Source organism: Chelonia mydas, chromosome 3, assembly GCF_015237465.2.
Source record: "Chelonia mydas isolate rCheMyd1 chromosome 3, rCheMyd1.pri.v2, whole genome shotgun sequence".
Classification (NCBI taxonomy): Eukaryota; Metazoa; Chordata; order Testudines; family Cheloniidae; genus Chelonia; species Chelonia mydas.
This window is the reverse complement of record NC_057851.1, coordinates 166,168,010-166,181,107: the sequence shown is the minus strand read 5'-3', so window position 1 is coordinate 166,181,107 and position 13,098 is coordinate 166,168,010. Positions and strand designations below refer to the sequence as shown.

The following is a 13,098-nucleotide window of genomic DNA, read 5'->3' as shown; positions in this document are numbered from 1 at the left end:
TATCAATTTAAAAAAAAAAAAATCTCTCTCTCTCTCATATATATATATATATATATATATTGTTTTCATGATAATGCTACTGACTGACATTTAACCTGTACTTTCAACAATACGATGAATAAAAATGGAATGCTTGTCTTCTTTCTAGCCCTGCTAACACACGCACACAGAGTTTATATGTTTAAACAGAGCTAAGCAAAGATCTAGATGTTTTTGAAATGCATGAGTTGATTATTGCCTAAGCTACCAGAATATAGTTTGCTCTACAAAATAACCTTTGGCTGATCGAACAAAGTAGTTCCCTTTGTCACCCCAGCCTGAAGAACTCTATCTTATCAGCCAATCACCAGAGCTTTGTGGTGGGAATAACCTAACCAGAGTGCAGGCTGCATACTTCTGTGGCAGCTCATTACCTTCCCCAAAAGTCTCATTGCTGGTGAGCCATGGAGCTGCTTGTAAATGTAAGAAAATGGATAGAAGAAAACAAAGCTGCTTTTTTGCCCCCCGTCTGCAATAAGCTTATGTAAGTAAATGAAGATCTTGTTTTACCTTGAATATTCTCAGGGATAAAAGGAACCTGCTGTAAATTTCATGCAAATGGGAAAGATTAATGAGTGTGGATAAAATTGTTCTTCCTGTCTGGGCACAGGCTTTTTTTTAAAAAGACAGAAAGTGCTTGAAAACTGTTTAATGTTTTAAAATAGATGGAGTGCTGTGTTCAGCACACTGCAATCTATGGCCCTGATCCACAGTTCATTGAAGTCTACAGCACTCTTTCTACTGACTTCAGTGAGCTTTGGATTAGGCCCTATGGGAGAAAAATCTCATAGGATCACACTCGCGCATTATGAGATTCACCTAATAAATTACCACTACTTCCCCCCCCCCCCACTTTGTGTTTCCAGACTTGGTGGTGAAAGCCATTCCAGCAGTGAGAGAGGGGCCACTCCAGCTCCAGAAGTGAAGGATGACCCCATTATTACAATCAAAGAATAGCAGAGTAATCCATAAAACCAGGGGGCAGGGAAGAAGAGGGATGCTGAGAGAGTTAAATTCATTACCACCGCTGTCAGCTGGGGGCTCTGTGAGCTGCTCTGGCCTATTCAGTTTCCTGACTGTGACTCAGGCTATGTCTACACTAGCACTTTTGTTGTTATAACTTATGTCGCTCAGGGGTATGAAAAAACACCCCTCCGAGTGACATAAGTTTCACTGACAAAAGCACCGGTGTGGACACTTGCAGTGTGGCTGTGCCAGGGTCCAGAATTTGGCACCTTCTTCCAATCACAGTAATAACAATTATTTCTTATGTCAGTGGAATAAAGCATAATGTGTTTGCTTCTGAACCTACAGTACATGAATAAGAAAAGAAGGGTCTCCTTAAGAAGAGTTTCCATTTCCTATCCCTCTTTTTTATATATATTATAATGTTTTTATATTATAATCCAATTTTCACATTATATTATGTTCCTTTTATTTTCTGTGATACATGTTTTAATCCATCGAAAGGAAATTGCAAATGAACAAAACTTCCAGGAACCACTTCTTTTTCTCCTACCCCAAAGGATTCCCTGTAATTGAAAGCCGAATAGCCGGTTCTGACAGTTAAGGAATGTTAATGCTTTTCATGACTGTGTGTAAATGCTTGCTTTTCTGAGTAACTATGCCAAGATACAGATTTCATGGAGGATGTGCACATTCCCTCATCTATTGAAAGTACCGTTTGATGTTCTATTGTAGACAGAAAGAAAGACAAAAATGCTTGGCCTGCGTAGATCTCATGGCATGAAAGAGCACAAGAAAGTGTCTTCTGTTTCTGATTTCTTTCATTCGATTATTAGTTTGAAATATTCATTTAAAATGAATTCTGCTATACTTTTGCAAGGTGGCTTCATTTCTAAGCTTAACAATAGCACCTTTTAACAATAGCACCTGTGCTATTGTTGAAGTATTTTGAAGTATTTTGAATATTCCTCCTTTCTGCTCTTCATCAATAAGGGATATCTACTTTGCTGTTGCAGCAAACTTTTTTTCCCCCACCCCTAAACACTCTTCCTGCCTTGGGTCAAATCTCTCTGCAAAGCTTCAGAAAATTGTTCTTGTGCAGGGGAATCTCACAGAAGTCAGAATGAAAAAATCATTCCCATTAGGGTGACCAGCATCAACCCATCTGGCCACAGCTAGTACCAGAGCTGGTTAAATAATGGTGAATGTTTTTGGAAAATGTTCATCTCTCAGTGTAACCTCAGCCTATGGTGAAAGAGACTGAATTTGTCTAATAAATACCTATGGCTCCTAAGTTTCTCTCTGCCTTTCTCCTGTCTCTATCAAAATGTCAGCAGGGCTTTTAAAAGGACTCCAGGGTCTATGGCAAAAATGGCTAGCAGATTTCTGAAATTGTTTCAAAACTTTGGTTCTATCTCCACACTAAAATCAGTTGTGTGAGGTGCATTAGGTGGTGATCCTATCACCATTTCTATCACAGTGGGCAACCTTTACAAAAATGCCTAAGTGACTTAGGAGTCTCCCGAAACCCACAACAGCAAGTCTCAGAGACCGGGTCAACGGATTTGGGTTCATGCTACGGAGCTAAACATAGCAGCATTCCCGCTTGGGCTGGTGGCCGGGCAGAACCCACACTTGGCAAAAGCAGCCTAAGCAATTGCTTAGGCCCTGAGCAGCTCAAGAGGGCCCCATATTTGCCTGTTTTAGTGTTGGGGGGGGGGGTGGAAAATATGCCTTCTTAGGCCCCAGTGGGCTAGCACCAGCTCTGAGCCTGGGGTCTGAAACCTGGTGAGGGAAGGGGGTCTCAGAACCTGGGCTCCAGCCCAAGCAGGAGTGTCTACGCTGCTATTTTTAGCCTCGTAGCTTAAGCCCTGTGAGCCCAAGTCAGTTGACTTGCATGTTCCAACATCTCAGAAACTCTCCTAACATGACTCTGTTGAAGATGGCTGAGTGTAGGCATGGTGACAACACACTCGGCATTGAGGCCCAGATTCAATGTGAACAGATTGCTTCTCTATCTCTGTGGTAGCTCCGTGTCCCCCTGCTCTCATCCCGGAGTTGCATTTCATGGTCGTGTTACTCCACTGCTACTGGACTACCAAGGACTTCCCAGCCAGAGCTGTTCCCAGCTCTATTCCCAGCATCCCCTTCAATAGGAGTCTCTCTGTGGTGTAAGATACTACCTGGGAAATGTAATACCTCTGGCTGCTGACCTGGGGGAAGGGTGAGATCCACACATAGAGGGTCCCTTCTGCACATGGAACTTGGAGGTACAGTCTGGCCTGAAGGGAGCTGCCTGAAGGCTAATTCTGGCATTCAGAGTAGTAGAGCTGAGAGAAAAAGTGCTCATCAGAATTCATAAGCATGGCAGAATTAGACAGAGGGCCTGATTCCCCTCTCACTTCCACCACTTTAGAATCAGGTGCAACTCTGGTGAACTCATTCCTGTGGCACCATTGTAAGAGTGGTGTAAGCGAGAGAGGATTCAGGACCAACATTCTTAACATCAGTAGCTTTCAGTAACTTTACGAGCTGTGAAGCATTACATTTTACTTACAAACTTCTAGTCTAATCAGGTGATATTGCAACGATAATAATACCTAGCTCTCATATAGCACTTTTCATCTTTAGATCTCAAAGCATGTTATAAAACCCAGGTCTCCTGAATTCCAGTCCAGGGGCCTATTCACTGGGCCATATTGCCTAAACTATTTAATAAATTAGTTATTGGCTGTAAAATACTTCTAAATCCTCAGATGAATATAGAAATGCAAGATATTCTTACTGATCTCTTTAAAATATTTTTTCCAGGCACTGTCAGCAGCTGAATGTGATGTTTGTTGGAGGACCAAACCAAAGGAAGGATTATCATATTGAAGAAGGAGAAGAGGTAACACATAGTACATTTATGTTTTACTGCTTTTATTGATCTCTAAGTTTAAGAAATTTATAAGTGATACCTGCAAATTAGTAATGTCCTGCTTAATTCTATTAAACTGATCAGTGGTCGGCAGAGAACAGAACTAGCAGTTCCATCAAAATACTTCATGAAATTGGGTCAATTTCACCAGAATTTTGTTTAGGAAAAGAATGCAAAAAAGTTCCAACAATGTCAAAATGTCCCATTGCAATATTTTCTGAATGAAACTTTTCAGTTTTTCATGTTTAAATGATGTTTTGTTTTGCATTCTGTATTTTCTATTCTAGATTATAATACAATACAACACTTTTTAAAATATCAAAATCTAAAAGAAACATTTAGAATTTCCCCCTCAATTTTCCTTTATGGAGAATTTAAATTTTTTGGTTTTCATTCCAATTCAGAATGAAAAAAATTCAACATCGGGAAATCCTTTGCACAGCTCTAGTATTTATGTAATGGGGTTATGCTTTCTACTGAGAGAAGGCATGCTTCGCACCTTGAGTAGCCATTTGCCCACGTGTGGAGTGCAAATAGACCAAATCAAATAAAAATGGCAACATCTTACACCCAAATTTGCGCTGCTGTAAGCCTGGGATTTTCAAATAAACACAAATGAGCTAGATACAAAACTCCCATTACATTTCAATGGAATTTGACCACCTAATTCCCATAGTATAATGAATATTTGAAAATGTCAGCCTAAATGACTTCACAAAAACAAGGCAGTACAGGATTAGGCCTAGCATTTTTAAAAGACTTTGTGGGAGTTTATATACTTACCATGGAAACAATTAATAGAATCATACCTTAGGTGATTTTATATTGTAATAGTAATATAGCTTAATTGTAACTGAGGTGAAAAGCACCTGTTATATATTTATAAGTAAATATTGCTGGGAAAAACTGAGTGCATTTTTCTCTATAATAGATAAGATCCTGGTGAAAGAGGTAATCACAACTGTAGGATGTCAGGTTACAAAACATTTGAAGGAACCTCCGATCTCTATTCTGATGTTATACTACATTATTATTACATAGTATTGATAGGGTTGGGTGAAGCTAAAGGAGTTAAGGTTTGGCACTGGAGCTATTGTGGTGGGCACAGGCGCTGGAACTAGGGGTGCTGGGGGTGCTGCTGCACCCCCTGGCTTGAAGTGGTTTCCATCATATACAGTGTTTACAGTTTGGTTCAATGGCTGTCAGTACCCCCACTATACAAATTGTTCCAGCACCCCTGGTGATGGGGTTGCAAAATTAAAATTAATGACCCCAAACCACCCGAATAGGTGACAACTAGGCGTGTGCGATCTTGGGGGGGACGGGATATTTCTGTATTGAAGCAGATTTCTTGGGGTATTTGAGTGGCCCATTCCATGATGCGATCTACTTTTCTTGTGGAGTGTCCTTGTTTGGTGATGGTGGTTTGAACTGTATTCTGGTCTATATCCCGGACTTCCTCCTCGGAGCATATTCTGTGGTATCTGAGTGCTGGCTTTAGATAACAGATTTCTGGGTGTGTTTGGAGGGGTTGCTGGATCTATGAAGGTAGGTGTGGTGATCCATTTGTTTCTTGTATGTAGCTGCCTGTAGAGTTCCGTTGCTGAAGTTGATCCTGGTGTCCAGGAAGTTGATGCTAGTGTGGGAGTGTTCCAAAGAGAGTTTAATGTACAGGTGGTGGTTGTTGAAGCTGTGGTGGAAATTCATAACCTAGTTGTCACCTACCACCCCACACTGGAACCCATAAGAGGTATCATCCAACAACTACAACCCATCCTGAAAGAAATCTTTCTTGAACCCCCTCTTCTGGCCTTCAAACAACCACCCAACCTAGGGGCCACCAAATGAAATTAATGGGTAGCAGGTTTAAAACAAATAAAAGGAAGTTCTTCTTCACTCAGCGCACAGTCAACCTGTGGAACTCCTTGCCTGAGGAGGTTGTGAAGAATAGGACTATAACAGGGTTTAAAAGAGAACTGGATAAATTCATGGAGGTTAAGTCCATTAATAGCTATTAGCCAGGATGGGTAAGGAATGGTGTCCCTAGCCTCTGTTTGTCAGAGGGTGGAGATGGATGGCAGGAGAGAGATCACTAGATCATTACCTGTTAGGTTCACTCCCTCTGGGGCACCTGGCATTGGCCACTGTCGGCAGACAGGATACTGGGCTGGATGGACCTTTGGTCTGACCCAGTATGGCCATTCTTACGTTCTTAACTTCTCCAAGCTCACTGTGAGAAGCAAGCTCCCCACAGACCAGGACACACCAACTCAAAGCGGCACCAGACCCTGCCAGAAAAACATATGCAAAACCTGCATACATATCTCCACTGCTCCAGTGATCAACACCACCCACAACACATCTTTCATGCCTATCACAACATGTGGTATACCTCATCTAGTGCAAGAAATGCCCCAATAACAGCTATATGGGTAAAACCAGACAACCACTATGCTCTTGAATGAACTCACACAGGAAATGACAAAAGGCAAAAACACCACATCACCTGTGGGTGAACACTTTTCACAAAGCGATCACTCCGTATCTGACCTATCCGTCCTCATCCTCAAAGGAAACCTGCACACCACTTCCAAAAAATGACCCTGAGAGCTTAAATTAATAACTTTGCTAGACACTAAAAGTCATGGACAGATCAGAGACACTGGATTTATGACTTATGAAAACAATCTATAACCCACTAACAACCCCCCTCTTCAGTTGCCTTTCCCCTGCCACTTGCATTTCTCCCTATGACTAGAGGGCTATTAATGGGTCACTTTATCTTGAACGGTCCCTTGAAATATGTGTTATCTACTTATGCCAAACACTTTGTTCACCTTGTATTTAGCAGTGACACTCTGAGCCCTGATCTACACCACAGAGTTAGGTCGATGCAAGGCAGCTTACATCGACCTAACTCTTTAAGCATTCTCAAAAAGAAAAGGAGTACTTATGGCACTTTAGAGACTAACCAATTTATTTGAGCATAAGCTTTCGTGACCTACAGCTCACTTCACTTTAAGTATTGTGATACAGCATGGCCAAAGGGCAGCAGGAGAGTGTGAGAAGGGACTCTTATTCCCGGTAGAGGGAAGAAAGTTTGCTGTAGATTAATTAAAGCACCTAAAGCCAATTAGAGCACCTGAAGCCACTTAGAGCACCTGAAGCTAGTCACCTGATAAAGCCCCCCTGCTTCAATCAGACAAGAGGAGGAGTTGAAGCAGAGTGGATTGGTGTTGGAGCAGAGAGCAGTTTGGAGGAGTTGAAGCAGAGTGGATTGGTGTTGGAGCAGAGAGCAGTTTGGAGGGAAGCAGAGGAGAGTTTGGAGAAGTGCTGTGGTGGGCTAAGAAGACCAAGACCCTAGGTAAAGGGACACCTGGTTTGTGCAGAGGGAGGGCAGGAAGCCCCATAAGCTGAAGGGCAGGAGAGGGAAGTAGCCTGGGGAAGGAACCGCTAGTTCAAGTGGTTTACTGCTATCGCTAGGGCCCCTGGGCTGGGACCCAGAGTAGAGGGTGGGCCCAGGTCCCTCCCTCTCCACTAGTCTAGGACACTAGTGGGGCAGTTAATACCCCAGTTCAGGGGCAAGAAACTGTGCCCTGAATGTCACCCCAAGAAGAGAAAGCGTGAGACCCATCATAGTAGTGCTGGCAACTTGCCACAGCATCTACACTAAAATGTCACTCCTGCTGATGTAACTCACCCTACGCTGACTTAATAAATCCAACTCCGTGAGAGGTGTAGTGCTTAGGTCGATATATTTTGTCTGATGCAGTGTCAGTGTAAACCCTGCATTGCTCACATTGACTGTTGCTGGCTTTCTGAAGCCATCCCACTATGCCCCACACTGACAGTTCAATTGTTGCAAGTGCTCCTGGTGAGGATGCGCAATGCCAACACAAGGAGCGTAGTGTGGACATGCAAAAGCAATTTAATTACTGAAGTGGACGTATGTCAACATAACTTAGGTTGACATAATTTTGTAGTGTGGATATACCCTAAGTAAGTTTCCCAGCCCTGAAGAGCTCTGTGTAAGTTCATAATCTTGTCTCTCTCACTAAGAGAAGATGGTCCAATAAAAGATACTACCTCACCTACTTTGTCTCTTGTTTTCTGTTTTTTCTATTAAGCTGGAAAGAAAGAAATAAAATTGAACACTAGTTGTCACTCTAAGCCTATCTTTCCCGTCTTTGTACCCATCTGTCTGTATTCTCAAGCTGCATATGATGGACTTGGCTTTTACAAATTGCTGAAATAGAAATGACAGGAATTAATTAATTTCAGCCAGGAAATTCAAGAGGACAATAAATAAAGCTGAGAAAAGCAGTATGAAGTTTAGCCTTTTCATGCATGAACTGCTCTCTGTCTCAAACCTTTCCAGTCTTAATGCTGAATCCCATCTCTTTGCACTGAATGCACTTTTCAAGTTACAAGATTGGTTACGTGGAAAAGTTCCTATGATAATTAACATGAAGTTCCTTGGAAAATAGCAAATATTTTTTCCTTCCCTAACTGTACACATATTATGACAACACAGGTAAAAAGCAATCAAATTTCTTTTACAGCAGCTGCCTATTAAATATTGTTTTAGACTATATCTACACTTGAGCTGGGGGTGTGATTCCCAAGAGTAGTTATACTCGCAACTAGCTCTCATTGAGCTAGCCAACAAAAATGAGTAGTGTAGCCACAGTAGCCTGAGCAGTGGCAAGTGGCAGCACAGGCTAGCCACCAGGAGTATGTACCCACGGGATCCAGGTGGGTATGTACTCAGCACAGCTAGCCCATGTGCCTATGGCCACTGCGTGTGCTGCCATGGCTACAGCATGCTAGCTGTTATCAAACTAGCACAAGTATGTCTACTCAAATTGGGAATCGGCTCCAAGTGTAGATATAGCCTTCATGTTCTTCCACTTAGTCAATATTAAACTAGCTTTTCCTAAAGAGACTTATGTTTTAAACTTTTATTGCAGTGAATCAGATGATTATGAACCTCAGCCTTGATATACAATAAATACAAACACATTTTAACGTGGGCTATTTAATAGGACATCTAAATGCCATATGTAGATGCTCACCTCTGAACTCAGGGGGAGGAAAATGCTCATTTACGCAAACAAGTGACAAGTTGAGGCCCAGAATGTGCATATCCTATTAAGGAGCTCATGTTTAAAAGCTGGGCTCACAATCTTAATGCCGGTTTAACAGCACTATTGTATATTTAAAAATAATTTATGATGGCAGCCTATTATAAGCCACTCTGGTTATAAGGATTTAATGTCTCAGTGATTTGAAAACTTCAGACACTGACACTTACCGGGTTGGAGGAAATTCCAGGCAGACATGTTTGTTTTGGGAGGGAAGTTAATTTTAGAACAGTTTAAATCTGTTAAGTTCATTGTTCTATCTACAGAACTACATACTCATACACAATTAGTTGACAATATCAGAAAGGATCTTCTGTGCTTCTCTAGCCCAGTGCTTCTCAGCCTGCTGGTCACATCCCCCAAGGGATTCACCAGCATATCAGGGTTTGTGAGCATGCTCCAGTTCTTGGAACTGATACTCTTAGCTTCAGGCCATTACTTGTTGTTGCATCATCCTCAACCACACTCAGAAGCATCCCTCATCTTGTATTCTGTTCCCCCTCCGATTATTTTTATAGACACTGGAGTTAAAATACCCAGTTTATCAGAGATAGGCCTGAGCTACCACTCAGACTTTAGACAAATTTGGCTCTAAACTGTGTGGCTTGAGCCCACCACGACAGCATACTCATATTTTCTCTAATATCAAGTTCCCTTTGATCTCTCTCCGCAGAAGCAAAGAGAGTAGGGGCTTCATCCTGCAAACACTTACTCATATGCAGTTCCATTGACCTCAAAACCACACTCACTCCCAAGAGAAGGACAAGGAAATTTTGGAAATCTTTATAACTTTGATCAAACCCAGCCGCACTTGGCACAGGACCAGAATGACCACAATCCACAAGTCTGGGCAAGTTCAGGACTAGCACTAGAGTAGACTTAGGGCTACTCTAACTTGGACTTAACCTACACTGAAAAGTTTTGCTGATATAGCTATAACCTTCTGTAACCCCCAAGGAGATTACCTAGGTTCCTGGGACGCTGTCTGCTGGCAGCTCAGGGAGAGGCACACTGTCCCTGGTAGGGAGGGGGAGCCAAGGCAGACTCAGAGTCTGTCCAGCAACTAATAGGGAGTGAGATGCCCTTCCCAGGGAGCTCAGAAAAGGGGAGAAGCCATTTTTTGAGACAGTCTGGAGCCAGCCAGGGCAAGGGCAGGACTGGTTGTGTGGGGACCTGGTGAGTCCCAGGCCTGCATGCAGGGTTCCCCCTGAGAACTGGCCTCTAGGGACCTGACAACAGATCCCTCAGCTGGGCTTTTTCTTCTCCACTGATGACTCCCAGTTTGTAGAATCTTTTTGCTGGTAAACTTCCCCAGCCAGGCTGAGTTAGCCCCCAGCTCCCTAGGTGAGACCAGTCACCACATGGTCAGCTCTGTTCAGTCTGCTAGTTCAGGGCTGCTGCCTGCTGTGAGTGTGTCTGGATGTTGGGCTAGGAGACTACAGTTTGGATTTTAGTATAGTTGTGTAATCTGCACCTTAAGGCCTGCACCCGTTTGTGGGGAGGGGAAATCTGGGACCAAAAGCAGCCTGACTCCTGCCTGAAGATGATCCCTGCCAGCAGAGAGCAGCCTCTCTGCAGTGACCGAGGATCATTCATGGAGTTTGTGAGTGCACCATCTTTTAGTTAGTCAGGGAAATTGTTTTGGGGACCCCCTACTCCCTGAACTGTGTCCTCAAGCCAGGGAGTAAGGGTTTGGGGATTTTATAACCTGCTGCATATTAAACCTGTGGAGGGACTTACCACCTCCTCCCATTTGTGAGTCCTTTGGGCTGTACTGAATCCAGTCAGCCACACTGCTAAACCACTGCAGAGAAGATATTGTGGTCATAGGTCATCAAGGGCCTCAGCAAAGTACATGTACCAACAGGACACTAATCTTACATTCGCTACATCAGGTCCCATGACTGGGGAAAGTCACGGGTATTATCGGCCTGGGCACCGGTGATCCTAAGAATAGTGTTTAACCCTATTATGTTATATTTGTCTCCTGTTTAATATAATTACTGGGTTGACTACATTGTATGTATTTGTGTTATTTCTTGGGAGCCTCCAACTATCTGGCAAAGAAGGGGGGGTTACCCTGTGGTTAGAATTTTCCTCCCAAGCAGCCCTGGTGACCCTGCCAGGAAGGAGCGAGTGGGGTGGTGGCACCGCCAAATAAATTTCAGAAGGTAAAATAAAAAAGATACACCCTGCTGAGTGGGTAGTGGGATCCAGAAGAACCCAGACCTGTCTATCAAAACCTGTAAGCAGATTGGCATTAAAGAAGGTAACAGTGTGGAGAGGGGGCACTAGACTTCTAATTTAGACATGGCCTATGTGCCAGTACAACTGCATCTACACTAGGGCTTTTGCCTGCACAGAAATGTCACCCAAAATAAACAAATCCATCCCACTTTTAGTTAACATTGCTATAGTTACAAAAGCTTCTAGTGTAGACCTGGCCTTATACCCAGCTATCCATGGCTACAAGGGGCCATACTTGGAGCTAGGGATCAGCCAGCTTCAGGGGCACCCTGGCCACATCCTTTTCTCCTGGACATTTCCCCCTACACTGAAGGTGAGGTTGGGTGAGGGGTTGCATAGGAGTTGAGACAGCTCTACACACCCCACAGACTTCCCTGTTCGTGGGGCATCTTCAGGGACTGGATTTACAGGCATCCTGGCTGCTTTGTGCTGCCTGAATGGGAGCAAAGATGCAGCATCGTATCTTTTAAATTCCTCCTCCTGTGATATTTTCCAGAGTTCCTAGAAAAAAATTCCACTCTGGAATGAGATGTGGCATGTGAAAAGTGAAGGGACTGGTTTGTTTCAGTGAAGTCAGTGGGAGATGAAGACTATGCTCATTGTGAAGCTTGACTATGAATGGATAGTTAATGATAATCAGAAACAGTTTGTCACTGGCTTCAGATTTTTATTACTACATTGTGTGTGTTTTGTTTGTTATGCAGACAGTTTAGTCAGCAAAGTAGAAAAAGGCCTGTTGGTAACTTGTAATATTTTAACACCTGATCTATCTAGCTGTGAAAATACTTTAAATAATGGGTTGTTTGTTTTTAAATGAGAGGAAACAAAGCTCCTCTTGCAATCAGTGGGAGAGAAGTTCCATTCACATCAGAAACAGCCTTCATCTTCAGAAATAGTTTCACCGCCTAAGATTGGTGGGATAAGGCTTGGCTAGTGTCCAGGTTTCACAGGTGATTGATGCACATGAGCAAAGAAAAACATAATTTTCTCTCCCTTTCTCATCCAGTTGCTTTTCCAGATTTCTGATGGTTGAAAACCTTGGGATGAGAAAGGGAGAGAAAATTATGTTATTCTGTGCTCATGTATATTGATCAGTCACCTGTGAAGCCTGGACAGTACCCAAACTCTACTCCCACATCAGAATGTGATTTGCTCTGCAAATTCATTTAGTTCTTGATAATCTGACACATAGTACATGCCAGTTCAGGGCCCAATCCTGCATGGTGCTGAGCAGCCCCAATTTCTAATCTGGCAGGACCCAAGGCACTCAGGTCCTACTCAGTTAATTTTCACGCTCAAATCAGCGATGCGGAATTCTGAATCTCTGCTACCTGCTTCATTCTATATCACTACTTGGGTGCACTCTTTCTGGGGCTGGGCCCCAAGGTGACAGTGAGGATGACAAACTCTCTCACTTGCCTCCCCCAGTGAAACAGGGCCCAGCCAAAAAAAAAAGCAGCAGCACTGCACAGAGCAGTAGGCTCTCCGCAAAGCCTCAGCCCCCCTCCTTTTTGGAACTGAAGTGCCACCTATTTCCTTTGGAAGAGCCAGTCAAACCCTTGTACCCATGAGGTGAGAGATCGTGCAGCTGAGCAGGACTGCAGTGGCAGCAGGCATCCGTCACAGCCTCAACAGTGGCTCAGTATCAACAGTGCTGCTCTTCGTTGTTCTCTAATGACTTTAATAACTGGTGATATCACCTACCTTTGGACCGCAATGGATGAGGGTGGAGCAGAGTAAAGGATAGGAGGTGAGTTTTGGATACTCCAGAAAGCGCAAGGG

General features: G+C 43.3%; 1 protein-coding gene across 2 annotated transcripts; it reads left to right on the top strand.

Moving 5' to 3' along the window:
• Nucleotides 1–249: 249 nt before the first annotated feature.
• LOC122464850 (3-hydroxyanthranilate 3,4-dioxygenase-like) lies at nucleotides 250–11,911 on the top strand. Of its 2 annotated transcripts, none has more exons than XM_043541917.1 (3): nucleotides 250–523; nucleotides 3,817–3,895; nucleotides 6,152–6,365. In XM_043541917.1, exons 1-3 carry the CDS (start codon nucleotides 444–446, stop codon nucleotides 6,344–6,346), a joined length of 354 nt encoding a protein of 117 aa, XP_043397852.1. In that variant the 5' UTR covers nucleotides 250–443; the 3' UTR covers nucleotides 6,347–6,365. The 2 variants fall into 2 exon arrangements, 1 of the variants encoding a protein (XP_043397852.1); XR_006289245.1 differs by lacking the exon at nucleotides 6,152–6,365 and adding an exon at nucleotides 11,813–11,911 and having other exon boundaries at nucleotides 266–523.
• Nucleotides 11,912–13,098: the final 1,187 nt, after the last annotated feature.

What these genes read in the sequence shown, in the direction of transcription:
- LOC122464850 (XM_043541917.1), top strand. Translation starts at nt 444, where the DNA reads ATGGAGCTGCTTGTAAATGTAAGAAAATGGATAGAAGAAAACAAAGCT. An exon ending in CCCGTCTGCAATAAGCTTAT is followed by an intron (nt 524 to 3,816) that starts GTAAGTAAATGA and finishes TATTTTTTCCAG; the next exon opens with GCACTGTCAGCAGCTGAATG. An exon ending in ATATTGAAGAAGGAGAAGAG is followed by an intron (nt 3,896 to 6,151) that starts GTAACACATAGT and finishes AACTTCTCCAAG; the next exon opens with CTCACTGTGAGAAGCAAGCT.